Source organism: Symphalangus syndactylus, chromosome 13, assembly GCF_028878055.3.
Source record: "Symphalangus syndactylus isolate Jambi chromosome 13, NHGRI_mSymSyn1-v2.1_pri, whole genome shotgun sequence".
Classification (NCBI taxonomy): Eukaryota; Metazoa; Chordata; class Mammalia; order Primates; family Hylobatidae; genus Symphalangus; species Symphalangus syndactylus.
Genome location: NC_072435.2, coordinates 87,380,528 through 87,399,172, shown reverse-complemented (window position 1 = coordinate 87,399,172; position 18,645 = coordinate 87,380,528). Strand labels below are relative to the sequence as shown.

Here is an 18,645-nt window from a genome sequence, read left to right as displayed (position 1 = left end):
TAAGCACCAAACCATTTGACAGGGATTCCTTTCAAAAGAGAAAACCAGTGTACGATTATACAGCTTCTCCACTAATCTTTGTTACCAACAGCCACTTAATCTAATCCTAAAGACTGAGTACAATATTCTTTCTACAATACTTTGAACACTCACTTCAATTTATAGCATAATTTCTAAATGTACCTCTCTCTCTCTTCTGAAAGAGAGAACATTTCATCAGAAAACGAATGGGGTCTTTTGCCTATCTGAGGCAGGAGAATTGAAGAGAGGCAGGAGAAAAAAATTGGCAAAGAAGATTTATTTATATTTCTGAAATTCATTACCTACTCTGAGTGTTGATGAAGGGCCAGGATGTTTAAGTGGCCTTGCTAGTGGCATTTCAGTATGTCCTCTTTCTCTTTTCTAGAGAATAGGAATTATTTATCCTGTCCTTTGCTGTGTCCTCTAAATTCCTGGATGAAATTCACACCTTCACAACAGCTACAAATCTCTGGACCAGCCAGGGACAGACCAACTCCAGGGTTCTCTGACAACAGAAGTCCTGGAAACGCTCTGCACTCAAAACAAACCCCTACACCACCCCAAGGGAGGCGGATTGTTTCAGGTTGGGGGAGAAGCTAAAAGAAATTGAACCTAAACTCTTCATCAGGAACGTCCAGAGTGGCTTTGGCTCTCCACATAGGGCGAGGCCTGCAGACCCTTCGGCTCTTCTTTCCGGTGGCTCCATCTACAGGCTGCACCTGGGCTGAATAAGCAGCAGCTCTGAGAGCCTGCAGGGCCTCACGCCATTCGGCTTCCATCTGAGCACTATAGTCTCCAAACAAAGAGTGCATCAGCTGCCTCTTCCAGGGCAGGGGCGTTCTTTTGCTGCGCACGGTTCGAATTGCTCCAATAGCCTGCTCTTTCTGTTTCGGGGTGGGTTTCTGCCTCTTGAGGCCCAGCTCCAGTTGCTCCACACACCAAGCCGATTCCTGGGCCAACTGTTGTGCCTGGGCCTCAGCGCTTAGGGGAACTTCTTCTGGGGCGGGTTTCTCTGAGGCCTTCTCGCCTCCATTTGCCACAGAGGCCCTGTTCCGGGTTTTCTTCTTATTCTTTTGTTTTTTCGACGCTGCGCCGCCTTCATCACCTAACGGGTGAGCTCTGGAGTCAGGGTTACTGCACGTAGGTTTCCCTGGGCAGAAACAGGCAGTGGAAGGATTCCGGGCGCTGGAAACCTGGCCAGGAAGCCGGTCTCTGCGGGATGCGCAGGGAGTACCCGGGCCTGGGGCCGCCGCTGCCTCCCCAGCAAGATGTCCTAGGGCCTGAAGAAAGGGGGGTACCACGAGGGTCACCGAGAGCCGCCAACAGTACAAGGCCCAGCCACCCGCGCGGCTTCTCCACACCGCTCACCGCCATGCGCTGCAGTCGCCACCGGAACTATCTCCAAGGTTATTTTGAAAAAAATCTGCTTTTATTTTGTTTTGAATATTTTGTTATTTAGGATTATTGTATTGTACAATTTCTAATCCACCTGGAATTTATTTGTGTATAAACTGTAAGGTAATAATCAGATACAGGATTTTTGACCTTACTATTCTGTAATCAACACAAATTAAAGTTGACATTTACAAATGCACATGGTAAAAATAAATTATTAACTAGTTACATCCAGAATAAAATATTTTTGACAAATTTTTATCTGTAATATTTGACTTCATAGAATCAATGCTAGTAGAAGAAAACTCCCTTTATGGCTTTGGCTTTGGGTTATGTATAGAAAGGTTTTTTCTACTCTAAGATTATAAAAATAAAAAATCTTTTTTTTTTTTTTTTTGGGACGGAGTCTTGCTCTGTCACCCAGGCTAGAGTGCAGTGGCATGATCTTGGCTCACTGAAAGCTCCACATCCTGGGTTCACACCATTCTCCCATATCAGCCTCCAGAGTAGCTGTAGCTGGGACTACAGGCGCCCACCACCACGCCCAGCTAATTTTTTGTATGTTTTAGTAGAGATCGGGTTTCACTGTATTAGCCAGGATGGTCTCAATCTCCTGACCTCGTGATCCGCCCGCCTCGGCCTCCCAAAGTGCTGGGATTACAGGCATGAGCCACCATACTCGGCCTCTGTTTTTTTCTAATACTAGTTTTTCCCTAAGAGCGGCAAAAGTTTTAACTGAAAGATTTGTTCAGAAAAACACAATTTGCTGCAAGCCATTAGAAGATTTAAATGAAAATAAATTTTGGTCTTAATGAAAATAATTTTAATAAGATAAAAATAGAAATGGGGAAAAAGAAAAACAAAAATTAGAAATGGTGATAATTAGAAATGTTTTAATTATGCTATATGGCAAATTGATTAAGGAAAAATAAAATTGATTTAATCCCCAAAAAAATTCTCATGGAAAATTCATCAGTGTTGGTAAATTATTATTTTAAAAAATTGTATTAATAAAACTAGAGCAAAAAAGTCTTGGGGCCAAATCAGTGCAGTGAAGATGTTCCTTTTCTGTGGAGAATATATTTTATTTTTCTCAATAAGTTGCTCATTATTCTGATACCAGTTATGTAGGCTGCAATCAATTCTTTCTTAACTGGATTGAAATGAAACTTTTTCATTTACTGAATTCCCATACTTGGGGTCTGTGTCTGTAGTCTTCATTTCTGTGATCTGCTTGCCTAATGTGCACTGTTTTCAATTATTATAGATTTACAGTAGTGTTGAGACTGGGCACGGTGGCTCACGCCTGTCATCCCAGCACTTTGGGAGGCTGAGGTGGGCAGATCACTTGAGGTCAGGAGTTCGAGACCAACTTGGCCATCATGGCGAAATCCTGTCTCCACTAAAAATGCAAAGATCAACCAGGTGTGGTGGCGGGCACCTGCAATCTCAGCTACTCAGGAGGCTGAGGCAGGAGAATCACTTGAATCTGGGAGGCAGAGTTTGCAGTGAGCTGAGATCATGCCACTGCTCTCCAGCCTGGGCAACAGAACAAGACACCATCTCAAAAAAATAAATAAATAAAATAAAAAATAAAAAAATACATGAAGTAGTGTTGATAACTAGTTGACTAAGCTCCCTCTTCCCCCAGTTGGAATTGAATTATTTTTCAACATTTTGTTGGCTGTTCATTCACATTTACTCTGCCATGAAACTTTAGCACCAGTTAGTTAAATAAACCAGATTTTTAATAAACCATTGGCAAGCTGCGCAAATCAGGCATTTTAGTTTTAATCTCCTACCATTAAAATTTTAACCTCTAGCCTTGATTTTATATGTAGATACAGATATACAGATGTTTGTGTATTCCCCCTGTTTGATGTTTAGCTTTTAAATTAATCAAAATTATTTAATTTATTTTTGCTTTCAGATCTTGTTTTTATTTTGAGGCTTTATAATCTTTTGTTATTCATTCCTTCTGAAGATAATTTTAAGTAGTATATTATATTTTGTTCATTATCTGTTCATTTTCAAAAATGATTAGGCCGGAAAGCCCTTGCACTTCTGCTGCTCCATATTATATAATTTTGGCATCTCTGTGGAAGTAAAAATGGTGAAGAAGGTTTATTTATATTTCTGAAATTCATTACATACTCTGAGTGTTGATGAAGGGCCAAGATGTCTAAGTGGCCTTGCTAGTGGCATTTCGGTATGTCCTCTTTCTCTTTTCTAGAGAATAGGAATCTATTATTTATCCTGTCCTTTGCTGTGTCCTCTAAATTCCTGGATGAAATTCACAAGGAGCTTGTAGAGTCTACTTCGCTATTTGATGAGAATTGGTGATTTGAATTTGCATTCTAATGTGTCTCCTAAGGGGAGAAACTTAACCTTCACAAAGTTGTATTTTGTGAATTTGATATGAGATAATGACCAATTCTTTGAACTGATGTCTTGCTTATATATCACTTGTTTATGGCTTATTTTTGGATTAACGACAGAACCGTTGGTTCCGTATGGGTTTTGTTTTTTTTTAATTACCTTTTATATACAAGAAATACTCCACGAAGGCAGAAATTTGGTCTAATTTCTAATTCTGTCTTCAGTGTATAAAATAATGCCTGGCTGGACACAGTGACACGTGCCTGTAGTCCTAGCTATCCAGGAGGCTGAGGTGGGAGAATCTCTTGAACCTAGGAGTTTGAGGCTGCCATGAGCTATGATCGCATCATTGCATTCCAGCCTGGACAGAGTGAGACCCCACTTCTATAAACGTAAGTAAAATTAAGCTAAAAAATGCCTGGCACATAGTAGCCACCCAGTAAATGTTGTCGATTGACTGACTTGCATATCTATGTTTCCAAATGCAACTTTTGAAGGATGCCAGATAATCAGAATTAGCTATTTGGCTGCCCCAGATGCCACTAACAGCATATCTGAAACAGATCTGACACAAAGCCTCTGACTCCTCTTTTTCTTTCTTTCTTCCTTTCTTCCTTTCTTCTTTTTTTTTTTTTTTTTTTTTGATGGGGTTTTGCCATGTTGCCCAGGCTGGTCTCAAACTCCTGGGCTCAAGTGATCCACCTGCCTTGTCTTCCCAAAGCCCTCTTATTCCCAAACTCTGATACTGGCGGCCTCCTCCTCCTCCTCATAATGTTCCTCCTTCTCCTCCTCCTCCTCTTCGTAATGTTCAGGCTCAAACCTTTTCATTCATTTATGAGCTTCTCTCTCTGTCTCCCCCAACATCCCCCATCACCTTCATGTCCATATCCAATTAAACATCATATTTGCTGATTCTTCTTTACAGTGTCTCTGTACCTGTTCATTTCCTTCAGTTCCCACTGCCCTAGTTGGGGATCTTGCTCTCTCTCACTTGGCTATTACAATTGACTGTAATTATTGTCTTTTCCTTCCAGGGCTCTCCCTACTCTCCCACTTTGCCAAAGTCTGTTTCAATATTGCTTCTAGAACAATCATCCTTAAACAGGGTTGACCTTGTCACTATATGCCTGTAATGATTTCTTACTGCCTAGAGAATGCCATTCAAATTCTTGAGCCTAATTTGCCTATTCTTCCAGAATGTGCAAGGCCCAGATCATGATTTCCAGTTTAATTTGTGTCCTGCCATGCATGTTATTTTCCAGCCAGGACTGTGTGCCATCATTCCCTAGACACACCCCACAGTTTATTTGCTGCTATTCTTTGTCCTGTCTCTTTGGGCTTCAGCCACACAGACCTCCTCTCAGTTGATTGCCTCCCTGCCTTCTCCCAACATAGTCATGGCCAACAGGGCCCTCCCTGGTTTTTCTTCCAGCAGTACTTAGCTGCATAATGGTCACTCATTCTCCAGATCTCACTCCACGATCACTTCTCAGGGAAGCCGTCCATGATCTGCCACTCCCCATTTCCTACTTTTAGACTAGGTCAGTGATATGGTTTGGCTATGTCCCCAGCCTAATCCCATCTTGGGATTATGGGAATTGTAGCTCCTATAATCTCCACATGTCACGGGAGGGACCCGGTGGGAGGTAATTGAATCACAGGGGTGGGTTTTTCTCATGCTGTTCTCCTGACAGTGAGTAAGTCTCACGAGATCTGGTGGTTTCATAAAGGGCAGTTCCCCTGCACATGCTTTCTTGCCTGCCACCATGTAAGATGTGCCCTTGCTCCTCCTTCACCTTCCAGCATGATTGTGAGGCCTCCCCAGCCATGTGGAACTGTGAGTCCATTAAACTTATTTCCCTTATAAATTACCCAGTCTCGGTATGTCTTTATAGCAGCATGAGAACAGACTAATACAGTTAGATACTAGGTCACTGTCACAGCTCCTGTACCAAATAGTCCACAGTTCTTAATTATACACGTTTGAGAGACCATTTGATTAAGGATTGTTTCCCCACTGTACTCTAAACTCTACAGATAAAGAGATCTGGACCACTTTGTTCACCATTGTATTCCTTCTACCCAGTTCAGCAGTACATACTACATACCTAATGAATGAATGAATGCATCAATGACTCTAAAAGCCCTGACCATGCTCCTTAACCCATCACCTCTCAGAATCTGTCTGAGACCCCCCATTTTGAGTTCATCTCTCGATTTTTTCCAGTCTGATCATTCTTAACCTCTTCTCTAGTAGGCGGTAGCTCCAGAGAGTAGTTAAGTCAGGAAAATGGTCAGGTTTGTGTTTAAGGATGAACACTAGTGCAAGGCTTTGGCCATAGGAGTGAATAACAAAGGTTTGTAAAAGTTGAAATTTTGGTTAAATTTCAAATGTTCAAAGTATTATGTCATGTTTCTAATGACATGAATGTTTGAGTCAGAAGTCCATGTGAAACAGTGTCCTGTGATTGTACCTTAATCTTAGCCAGTCAATGTATGAATGCATGAGGGCGTTAATTAGGGAGACAGGGAAGGAATCTGTGATGAATTCAGTGGGAATCCACACCCATAAGTAGAAATCCAGGCTCTAGTACTGGTGTAAGAAGATAATGTCATCTTCTTACATTCTCCTTTGGTTTTCTTTTGCACACCTACCTTTATAATCTTGTTAATAAATTCTAGCAGATCATGATAACCAGGACATGGCAGGAAATAATGATTAACTAGTCTGTGTTTATCCTGTCAACTGTACGCTATCTGGGAACATAAGTCCTCATGGAAAAATTTGGCCTTTGTTTATTTAAATCTGCTCCCACAAAGGAAAGGTAATGTATGAGTTTTGCCAAGGCTGCAGGGCTTTTTATTCTTTCCCTGCCCCACCTCCCCCACCCTTCCAATAGAAATCTAAGAGCTGCAGGTTTATTGCTTTTTATTCTACTCAGTGCAAAATGAGTTGTCCTTCAGCCTTGTTTTGCCAAGTTTTCATTTGGACTAATAGATGGTCTATTTCAAAAATAGTGCTCAAAAAGTGATATGGCACCATTAGCTTTGGACTGCCACAGAGAGTTTGGAGAATTTCCTGGGGCCTATGTGTTAATTTAAAGTCGCAGGAAAGAACTTGGGAAGGAACAAGAATAGCTGTGGTTATACTCTATCCTAGAGCTGCCAGGGAGGTTAATATTAATGATAATGGCCTCATGCAGGGCTGCATTATGGGTATTTTCTTATCTTAGCCATTCGAAGGGTGCTGGGGTTAGGTTTTAATAACAGAAAATATACTCATTTATCTTTCTTGCTATTGAAAAATGTAAGAAAACTCCTAAGAGAGATCATTCTTCTGAGAGTCAGGAAAGGTGCTGAGATGCAAATTACTCAATTTGATAAAACAGTACCTAGTATGTTTCTTATTTATTTTTTATTTTTATTTTTTACAGACAGGATCTCCATCAGCAGTGGTACAATCATAGCTCACTGCAGCCTTGAGCTCCTGGGCTCAAGTGATTCTCCTGCCTCAGCCTCCCCGAGTAGCTGGGAAGACAGGTGCGCCACCATGCCTAGCTATTTTTTTTAACTTTTTATTTTTTGTAGAGATGGGATCTTATTATGTTGCCCAGGCTGACTTAATTGTTTCTTTGATTGAATTGTTCCTTCCTGAAGGTAGGAGGATACCTCTCTGCCTAAAGGTAAGGGCCAGCAGAGGAAAAAAGGCAAACTCCAATGCTTTAGAAGAAACAGCTGAGGTGTTTGGGATTTCAGGTAGTCCTCTTAGTGGGCACTCAGAATCTACAGATAAGAAAGAAAAACAATAAGATTATTGTCAGGTTCTGGGACTTTCATAACTTTTCCATGTTTGTTATTGTGGTCATTCTTTGTGCCTGTGATGAGTACCAGCAAAAGGCTTAAAATGAAAATCTTGGCCGGGCACGGTGGTTCACGCCTGTAATCCCAGCAGTTTGGGAGGCTGAGGTAGGTGGATCACTTGAGGTCAGGAGTTCGAGACCAGCCTGGCTAACATGGTGAATCCCTGTCTCTACTAAAAATACAAAAATTAGCCGGATGTGGTGGTGCACGCCTGTAATCCCAGCTACTTGAGAGGCTGAGGCAGGAGAATTGCTTGAACCTGGGTGGTGGAGGTTGTGGTGAATCGAGATTGCACCACTGCACTCCAACCTGACTGACAGAGAGAGACTCTGTCTCACAAAAAAAAAAAAAAAAAGAAGTGTCCTAAAATGAAAATCACTGTGGACAGTGTGATAGATAAGTAGATATGGTGAATTAATTCATCCACTCAACCAGTTTTCATTGAGTGCCTATTCTGTGCCAGGGGTTCTTCCAGAGACTAGAAATACAACGATGAACATTGCAAAGACATGTGAGTTCACTGAGCTGACATTCTAGTGTGAGACAACGAAGGAAATTAATAAAATATAAAGAGTATTGGATGTTGGTAAATGCTACAGAGGAAGAAAAATGAAGGAGTATAGACAATGTTAAAGATGACGCTGGGAGTGGTGGCTCATGCCTGTGATCCCAGCAGTTTGGGAGGCCTAGATGGGAGCATCACTTTAGTCCAGGGGTTTGAGACCAGCCTACGCAACATAGCAAGACCCTATCTCTTAAAAAAAAAAGTTAAAGGTTTTAAAATTAAAAAAAAATTTAAATATGGTAGTCAGGAAATGCTTTGTTGAAAAGCATTTTATTTAAAATAAAGATCTGAAGGAAGGGATGGAGCTAACTGTGTGGTTATTTAGCAGGGAGGGTGTTCCAGCCAAAGGAACAGTAAGTGCAAAGGTAACTTCTGAGACTAGGTTAGAAAAGGAATTTATTCACTCAATGTATCTGAAAATTCAAGGGCTCAAGGCTGGCTTCAGGCATGGCTTGATAAAAAGATTAAGAAAACATCCTTTGCTTTGCTTTCCCCTGTGTTGTTTTATTCTGACACAGGCTGGCCTTTTGTGACTGTAGGATAGCTATAATACCTCTGGTTCTTACATCTTTGTACTTCATCTCTGTGGGTAGAGTGAAGGGCTTTGTCTCAGCATTGCCAGTAAAGTCTCATTTTCTCCTTTTCCCTCTTATTGAGTCACTGCCCACTTCTGCACCAATCACTATGGTCAGAGCAAATGCCATGTGCTGATTGTTTTATGTTTGCATCACTTACTATACCAGAATGGCACAGACTGAGAGGGTATCTATCTATGTGTCCATTTTGGTGCATAGTTTACAGAGGAGTGGGGTGAAGGGAGGCAAGAGTTCCCTTGAGAAAACTGAGGCCCAATAGAAGGGTAAATGGATTTTTGGATAGCAAAAACAGCAAGACTGTACCATATCATGTCTTTTAGCTTAAATGAGATCCTTGGCAGAGTGAGATCTATCACAGAAAACCTATGAAAAGCATTTCATCTCCATCGAATATAGTTTACTTTTCTCTAAAATGAAGAGATTAGACTCAGGGTTTTTAAGATTACATTCTAATTTATGGGCTATGACTCAGTGTATTTTTCAGGGTATTTTTAAAGATGTATTAAAGGTAAAAAATCAGAATGACAAATACAGTCTGTTAAAGTGAAGTCAAAATGGAGTATTTGGCCTTTATTATGGCTGTTGATACTTGGCATAAGGGCCAGCATTGAGTATAGGCCTAAAATGCGAGTTTCTTTTTTTCATTTTTCTGAACCTATGGATTATATTGAATTAAAATGCAAGCTTCTTAAAAGCTGATGTGATCGATCTCAGATGCTTCTAATTTACTGTTTCCTCTACTTGATAACCTATAGGAGGAGAGACAAAGAAAGGGTACACCTCAGGATCTCTGCTGGGTCAATATGCCACCCGCAGTGGGGATACTGAGTTGTAAGCCGGCTCCAGGAGCACATGTAGCAAAGCTTCTATGTGTTTAGGGGAGAATGGAAGCTCTTCACTCTTTTGTATTAGCCTCTGTGACATTACAATAGTGTCAGCATAGAGTGTCCTGAAGTTAGAAGGCAGCTCTGGGGATTCATTTCTTGGACTTTCTTTTTTTTCTTTCTTTCTTTCTTTTTTTTGTTTTTTTTGAGATGGAGTCTTGCTCTGTTGCCCAGGCTGGAGTGCAGTGGTGCGATCTCGGCTCACTGCAAGTTCCGCCTCCTGGGTTCACGCCATTCTCCTGCCTCAGCCTCCCGAGCAGCTGGGACTACAGGTGCCTGCCACCACACCCGGCTATTTTTTGTATTTTTAGTAGAGACGGGGTTTCACCGTGTCAGCCAGGATGATCTCGATCTCCTGACCTCATGATCCGCCCGCCTTGGCCTCCCAAAGTGCTGGGATTACAGGCGTGAGCCACCGCGCCCGGCCTGTTTCTTGCACTTTCAAGATCGTGTAGCCCTTCCTTAATGGTAGATTGGATGGAGAATGGCTGAAGTACATGGCCACTCCCACATGAAGTGTCTTGAGCCTTAGCCTCTCCTCAAGTAGTTACTTCCAACAGCAAGCGACCTTTATAAATATGTTTAATATTTTATATTGATATCAGAGCTCAGCACTTTATATTAAATTTGGAGATGTGTGTGTCTGATACTTGGCATTGCATAAGAGAGTAAGGTATCTTCTTCAAGCTTCCTGCATGATTTGGGCAACACCTAAGCTACCTCCATGTACAATTTCACGTGTCAGGAACAGTGCACTTAGGTAACCCAAAACCTACTTTTGTGCATAATATCTCAAAAATTTCCGTGTTCTTCAGCACAGTACACGAAGACCACGCCAGACTCAGACTACCCTCCTTCTGTGACAGATTCAAGGATTTGTGCACTCTTGTCTTCTTAACCAAATAAAGATACATTTTTATTCAGATTCAGGAAGTCTTCAGGGCCCCACAAAGACCCCTTGCATTTCTCCAGGCAGTTTTTGTTTTAACTTGGAAGGGCAACACTGCAGCCCTCCAGGAGGAGGCAGGGTCCCTTGAAACTCCCTCCCATAACCATCCAAAACATTCTCTTTATCATGGATTTTATGTGCTTGACTCATCAGAATGGTATTTGTCTCTGAAATATTTCCTTAAAATAAATTATACTTAATAATCTCATACTACACTGTGATCAATATTGTTCCTATGCTCTGTTATCACAGGCAGTCAGCCAATAAGCACTGGCTCAGCAAACTGGACTGGACACATTTAGCCAGTGAGAGTGACTCTGTCCTTCCTGAGTTGGTGTGTCTGCAGTGTGTGTTGTTTCTTCCACCGTGGTCTCTCTTTCTGCCATCTATTTGTGTTCTTTTCATGGCTGACACAAAAGCAATAGCAATAGGCTTGCTGTAAAGAAAGAAAAGAAAAGCAGTTATAATAGATATTATAATGTAAATGCTATCAAGAGAAGGGCAAGACTGGGAGAAAATATTTGCAAAATATGTGTCTTTTTTTTTTTGAAGACGGGGTCTCCCTCCGTCACCCAGGCTGGAGTGCATTGGCATGATCACAGCTCACTGCAGCCTCGACTTCATGGGCTCAGGTCATCCTCCTGTCTCAGCTTCCTGAATAGCTGTGACCACAGGCATGCACCATCACGTCTGGCTAATTTTTCTTGTTATTTGTAGATACTGGGGTGTGGGGGTGTGGGGTGTCTCACTTTGTTGCCCAGGCTAATCTTGAACTCCTGGGCTCAAGCAATCCTCCCATCTCAGCCTCCCAAAGTGCTGGGATTACGGGGGTGAGCCACCATATCCAGCCTGAAAAATGAATATCTGATAAAGGACTGCTATCCAAAATATACAAAGAATTCTTAAAATTAACAATAGGGAAAAAGGCCAGGCAGGGTGACTCGTGCCTGTAATCCCACCATTTTGGGAAGCTGAGGATCCTTTGAGGTTAGGATGGACAACATACCCATCTCTACAAAAACAAACAAACAAAGAAAAAATAAACTTACTCGGGCATGGTGGTGCATGCCTGTAGTCCCAGCTGCTCACAGGGCTGAGGCATAAGGATTGTTGGAGCCCAGGAATTCGAGGCTGCAGTGAGATAGAAATGCACCTTTGCCCTCCAGCCTGGGTGACAGAGCAAGACCCTGTCTCTAAAATTAAAAAAAAAAAAAAAAAAAAGAAGAAGAAGAAAGAAAAGCAAAGGGAAAGACAGACAAGAAAACAATGCAATAAAGAAATAGGCAAAAGACCTGAACAGATGCCATGCCAAAGAAGATATACAGATGGCAAATATTCATATGCTCAACATCCTATGTAATTAGGGGATTCCAAATTAGAGTAATAATGACATACTGTGTCCGGAATTGGTGGGTTCTTGGTCTCACTGACTTCAGGAATGAAGCCGCGGACCCTCGCGGTGAGTGTTGCAGCTCTTAAGGTGGCGCCTCTGGAGTTTGTTCCTTCTGATGTTCGGATGTGTTCGGAGTTCCTTCTGGTGGGTTGGTGGTCTCGCTGGCTCAGGAGTGAAGCTGCAGACCTTCGCGGTGAGTGTTACAGCTCTTAAGGTGGTGCATCTGGAGTTGTTCATTCCTCCCGGTGGGCTCGTGGTCTCGCCGGCTTCAGGAGTCAAGCTGCAAACCTTTGTGGTGAGTGTTACAGCTCATAAAAGCAGTGTGGACCCAGAGTGAGCAGTAGCAAGATTTATTGCAAAGAGCAAAAGACCAAAGCTTCCACAGTGTGGAAGGGGACCCGAGCGGGTTGCCACTGCTGGCTCGGGCAGCCTGCTTTTATTCTCTTATCTGGCCCCACCCACGTCCTGCTGATTGGTAGAGCCGAGTGGTCTGTTTTAACAGGGCGCTGATTGGTGCTTTTACAATCTCTGAGCTAGACATAAAAGTTCTCCACGTCCCCATCAGATCAGTTAGATACAGAGTATGGACACAAAGGTTCTCTAAGGCCCCACCAGAGCAGCTAGATACAGTGTCGATTGGTGCACTCACAAACCTTGAGCTAGACACAGGGTGCTGATTGGTGTGTTTACAAACCCTGAGCTAGATACAGAGTGCCGATTGGTGTATTTACAATCCTTGAGCTAGACATAAAGGTTCTCCAAGGCCCCACCAGAGCAGCTAGATAGAGTGTCGATTGGTGCATTCACAGACCCTGAGCTAGACACAGGGTGCTGATTGGTGTATTTACAATCCCTGAGCTGGACATAAAGGTTCTCCACATCTCCACCAGACTCAGGAGCCCAGCTGGCTTCACCCAGTGGATCCTGCACCAGGGCTGCAGGTGGAGCTGCCTGCCAGTCCCGCGCCGTGCGCTCGCACTCCTCAGCCCTTGGGTGGTCGATGGGACTGGGCGCCGTGGAGCAGGAGGTGGCGCTCGTCGGGGAGGCTTGGGCCACATAGGAGCCCATGGAGTGGGTGGGAGGCTCAGGCATGGCGGGCTGCAGGTCCCGAGCCCCGCCCCGTGGGAAGGCAGCTAAGGCCCAGTGAGAAATCGAGTGCAGCGCCAGTGGGCTGGCACTGCTGGGGGACCCAGTACACCCTCCGCAGTCGCTGGCCTGGGTGCTAAGCCCCTCATTGCCCAGGGCTGGCAGGGCCGGCCGGCTGCTCCGAGTGAGGGGCCCGCCAAGCCCACGCCCACCCGGAACTCCAGCCGGCCCGCAAGCGCCTCGTGCAGCCCCGGTTCCCGCTCACGCCTCTCCCTCCACCCCTCCCTGCAAGCTAAGGGAGCTGGCTCCCGCCTTGGCCAGCCCAGAAAGGGGCTCCCACAATGCAGCCATGGGCTGAAGGGCTCCTCAAGTGCTGCCAAAGTGGGAGCCCAGGCAGAGGAGGCACCGAGAGCAAGTGAGGGCTGTGAGGACTGCCAGCATGCTATCACCTCTCAATACCACTACACACCTATTAGAATAGACAGAATCTAAAACACTGACAACACGAAATACTGGTAAGAAGGGGAACAACACCAACTCTCATGCATTGCTAGTGGGAATGCAAAATAGTACAGTCACTTTAGAAGAGTTTGGCAGTTCTTACCCAACTAAATATCCTCTTAGCATGTGGTTCATATGATCCAGCTATCACACTCCTTTACTTACTTAATGAAATTGAAAACTTATGTCCACACAAAAACCTGCAGATGGGTGTTTATAGCAGCTTCATTCATAATTGCCAAAATTTGGAAGCAACCAATGTGTCCTTCAGTAGGTGAATGAATAAACTGTGGTATATCTAGACAATGAACTAATATTCAGGGATAAAAACAAATGAAGTTGGCTGGCTGCAGTGGCTCACACCTGTAATCCCAGCAATTTGGGAGGCTGAGGTGGGTGGATTGCTTGAGTCCAGCAGTTCGAGACCAGCCTGGGCAACATGGTGAAACCCCATCTCTAGGAAAATGCAAAAATTATCTGGGCACGGTGGCATGCACCTGTGGTCTCAGCTGATAGGGAGGCTGAGGTGGGAGGATCATTGAGCCCAGGAGGTCGAGGTGGCAGTAAGCCAAGATTGCACCACTGCACTCTGGGCTGGACTATAGAGTGAGACCCTGTCTCAAAAACAAGCAAACCAGCAAACAAAAAACAAAACAAATGAACTACCAAGTTGTGAAAAGACATAGAAAAGACTTAGATGCATATTACTAAGTGAAAGACACCAATCTAAAGAGGATAGATACTGTGTGATTCCAGGGAAACATCAACAGTCAAAGATTAGTGGTTGCTAGAGGTTAGGTGGAAAGGAGGAATGAATATACAGAGTATAGAGGATTTCTTGGGCAGTGAAACAACTCAGTATGATACTATAAAGGTGGATACATGTCATATATTTGTTAAAACCCACAGAAAGCACACGTAAAGTGAACTCCAATGTAAACTATAGACTTTGGGTGATACTGCGTCTTGTGGGTTCATCCATTATAACAAAAGTGCCACTTTGGTGGGGGATGTTGACGGTGGGGAAGTCGTGCATGTGTGGAGGCAGAGGGATTATGAAAACTTTCCATTTAATTTCTCTGTGATCCTAAAACTGCTCTCAAAAGAAAGCCTATTTTAATAATGCAAGTTTTGTGGTTCAGTTGAGGTGCCTATGAGGGCTGTGCTGTGCCGTCTCAGCCTGTTCAGAGCCTTTCAGACAAGCTTTCCTGGCCCTTCCTTGTGTCTGTTTCTTGAAGACTAGGGAAAGAAAGTGGAGAGGGATGCTTCTTATTTGAGTTTCTAGAAGGTCTTCGTTGAAAATCATTCCCCTTCCTTTTCAGAGTTGGGCAGTAGCAAGGGCAGCCTTCTCCGGGAGGACGGCTAGATAACAGTGGAAGCCCTCTTTACCAGCAGGGCCGCTGCAGCAAGAGTCTACTGCCTGCTGCTGCCAGCCCTGCCCCTTGCTGGCTGAACAAGGAGAAGGATATGTTAAGTGACTGGCTAATAATTGTGGTAATGGCCAACATCTAATGTTCGTACACATTGAGCCAGGCAGAATGCTAAGTGTTTTACAGGGATTGTCTCAACTCGCAAAAGAATAACAGCTAGTAGCGCTGACTGTATGCCAGGCACTGTTCTCAGAGCGTTAGATACATTATATTGATCTAATCACAAGAACAACCTAATGAGACCGTGCCGTTCTTTTTCCTGTTTTACAGATGAGGAAACTGAGGCTTAGAGAAACCAAATAACTTGCTCATTGTCACACAGCTGCTAAGTGGTATAGCCAGTAATTACACTCAAGGACAGCATGACTCCAGAATAGTCTTTTAGTCATAGTTGTTGTACAGGACACTGTATATATATTTTGCCCCCATGTTCTTTGTATACCATATGTTCTTGGCTAATGAGAGCTGGCACAACAGGCTATCCTACACTCTTTTTTTCTTCTGTGAACTTATGGATTGTATTGAAATATCATATACTCCTAATCAATTCAGGTGACTGGATCCCATTATGATTGTGATTGTTAAAAGTTTGGAACAGAAAGCATGAGGCAATGGCCGGGCTCAGTGGCTCATGCCTGTAATCCCAGCACTTTGAGAGACCGAGGTGGGTGGATCGCTTGAGTCCAAGAGTCTGATACCAGCCTGGGCAACATGGTGAAACTCCATCTCTACAAAAAAATACAAAAATTAGCTGGGCATGGTTGCGTGCACCTGTGGTCCCAGCAACTTGGGAGGCTGAGGTGGGAGAATCGCTGGAGTCCAGGAGGTGGAGGTTGTAGTGAGCTGAGATCGCACCACTGCATTCCACCCTGGGTGACAGAGTGAGACCCTGTCTCAGAAAGAAAAAAAAAAAGCAAAAAACAAAACAAAACGAAAAAAGAAAGCACGAGGCAAGATTGAAGAAGTGGAAGGAGAGGTGAGGTGGTTATTCAAAGGGACTTTATAAGTTGCCACAATCTTGAAAAGTTTGCCCTGTTCAGGAACTGGCCTATAAGTTTGCAGAAACCTCATTTGGCCGGTCCACTGGGAGGCTTAGCTTCTCTGGAATGGGCTGTTAGAAACACCATTGAAAACTCGAGAAATGAAGTCTCTATCTTGCATAGCCAAATAATCTGCCAAAAATCAGGGTCTTTATCAGCATGGACAAAGTTGGGAATGGGATCATTGTCCAAGACTGATCTCCCAAGGTTTAGACCCCAGTTCTCGTCATTACAGGGAGAGGTGAGTCCATCCCCATCCATGAACATAGATGTGGTGAACCCTGCTGCTACTGTGCTACATTATACAGAACACTTGCAAGGCTCGTGCCCCAGCTTCTGATCAGTTGAGAGTCCCAGGTCTTCTATTCCATATTGCTATTTTTTCCTGGTCCCTGATCAGGTAAGGAGAGGGTTCAATATTAATCATGTAATGTAAAAGCCTCCCACCCAAGAGTTGTGGGTCTCTCTCCTGGAGTCTGATATCCGGTCTTTTCAATTTGCTAATTGATGAGCAAGAGAATTCTACACTACCTGCTACCATTGCCGTTCCTGTGGGTTCTCCCCATAATGTGCCTCCAGCAGGTCTGAATGTGAACTCTTCCCCCATTTGCCCTTGTTTGCAGGACATGGGACACCTAGCAGTATTGCTACATATCAAATTGGATTATTATTATTTTTCTCTTTCTTTGAGATGGGGTCTTGCTATGTTACCTGTGCTGGTTTTGAACTCCTGAGCTCTCAGCCTCCTGAGTAGCTGGGATTATAGGTTGTGCCACTGCGCCCAACTAGTATGGGATTATTTTAATCCCTCTGACTTTCTTTTTTCTATGCTTCTACTGTTGTTCCAGCCCCATTTTCTACAATATATTCTTTCCTGTGTGTTGTAATACTTCTAATCAATTATACCCCAGTTTTGCTGGCCTCGGGCAGCCTTTCTCTATTCTAGTCTTTTAAGTGCCATTTTTTCTTTTCCAGTTTACTTTGGGTCATATGATTAAACTATTTTTATAACAGAAAAAAATGAATATAATAAAGAAAAACATTAGGGAAAACACTGCTTGAGATGTGTATGCCTTAGAATTAGGAGAGTCAGGCCATTTCATCACTTCTCTCTACTTTGGTTTAGCATTGACATAATGATGAAGAGATATATAATGTTTAAACCCAGCGTTTATGCAAGAAAGAACTTGCTGATTGTGCATCTGGACATAGCAGTACACATGAAATGCATTAAACTTTGTTTTCTGGCATTGAAGAACTAAACTTTGCTTTTTAAATGTTTATTTCTCTGTCCAAAGGAAAGCGTTTTATATTCCAGCAATTTTGCTATGTACCACAGCAGGAAACTAAAAGGCACCTGAGAAGCTGCAATATGTAAGTAGGAAAATGGAAAGAAATTAAAATTAGCAAACAAGATGTTCTTCTCTGATCCATCTTTCTGCATGTTTCACCATCTTCATTAGAAACACTGAATTCCTCTTATTACATGACCCCTAACTATAGTGCAACAAGAAGAGTACATTGCAATAATTTTAAACAAGAATAGAAAAGAAAAATCCTAACCAAAAAAGAAATCTACCCAGCAATAATGAAGGAAATCCTTAGAAATCTTGTACTTGCCTAAAAGAACATTACCTTGTGAGCTAAATCTCATTGAAAATGGAACTTTGATGGAAAAAGTAAACATTGTTTCAAAGCTAACCACAATTGTGTCTTAGCCACATAGCTATTCCTTAAAAATGTACAGAAATGGGGATATCTATCTAACCAGAAATACCAAATCGGAATGTAGCTATTTCATTGTTTTAGAATTTGTTATCTTTTATAAAAGATTTTCTAATAAGATTTCGAAAAACTAAATCAAAATTAGACACACAACTAGGACTTCCGTAAGTGACGCAAATGTCATTTAAATCCATTTCTGCCTGTTCTTTTATATTAATTCTTCCTAGACTTATTAAATGCCTTCTTTTGCTTGATTTTCATTTGCTTTCTCTTTTCATCTGTTCTGTTTTCATTTTCTGTCTGAGCTAGATTGGACTTGTGGTCTCTAATTTTAGTATAAGCCTCTCATCTCTCCCTCCTAAATCACTCTATATGTAATTGCTAGAATTTTCCCCCACAGTACTAGGGCATTCAATATAATAGTCTTCGTGGTCTAATCCAGGTTTTCCTTTCTAGCTGCCCTTCCTCCCACTCCGCATCTGGTCCCCTAAGACCAAGCACAGCCAGTTACTTCCTAGTCCTCAAACTCACCACGCCCACCTTTGTACCACTGCACAGAGCTTTTCTCCAGAGCACTCCTGGTCCTGCATAGAGAGTTCCTTTTCATCCTTCAATCATAAAGTTAAGCTCCCTTTTTCGATTCTTCCATCTCCTCTGTGGAATTCTGTGATCCTGGACACACCTTGACCTTACTGCAATAGGTACACATTTCAGCTCACAATTTTTTTCTATTGCCCAATTGAATTTGCAGTTGGAACCCTCATTCTACCTCTTGCTATCTAAGCTCAGACAAATCAGGGTGTATTTTTCTATCTTTTCT

At 42.9% G+C, this 18,645-nt stretch overlaps 1 protein-coding gene and 1 long non-coding RNA gene across 2 annotated transcripts in view; both read right to left on the bottom strand.

The window, feature by feature from the left end:
* Positions 1-419: 419 nt before the first annotated feature.
* Positions 420-8,802, bottom strand: LOC129460253 (UPF0488 protein C8orf33-like). The gene is made up of 3 exons (XM_055237873.2): positions 8,775-8,802; positions 7,465-7,578; positions 420-1,384 (listed from the first exon to the last, which is right to left on the bottom strand). The coding sequence occupies exons 1-3, from the start codon at positions 8,800-8,802 to the stop codon at positions 618-620; spliced, it is 909 nt and encodes a 302-aa protein (XP_055093848.1). The 3' UTR covers positions 420-617.
* Positions 8,803-8,972: 170 nt separating this feature from the next.
* LOC129460299 (uncharacterized) overlaps positions 8,973-18,645 on the bottom strand; it is a 91,467-nt gene continuing 81,794 nt past the window's right edge. Inside the window, exons 6-7 of the long non-coding RNA XR_010114894.1 lie at positions 12,046-12,331; positions 8,973-11,086 (exon numbers count right to left, since the gene is read on the bottom strand). This is a non-coding gene — a long non-coding RNA (uncharacterized lncRNA). The remainder of the gene's footprint in view (positions 11,087-12,045; positions 12,332-18,645) is intronic.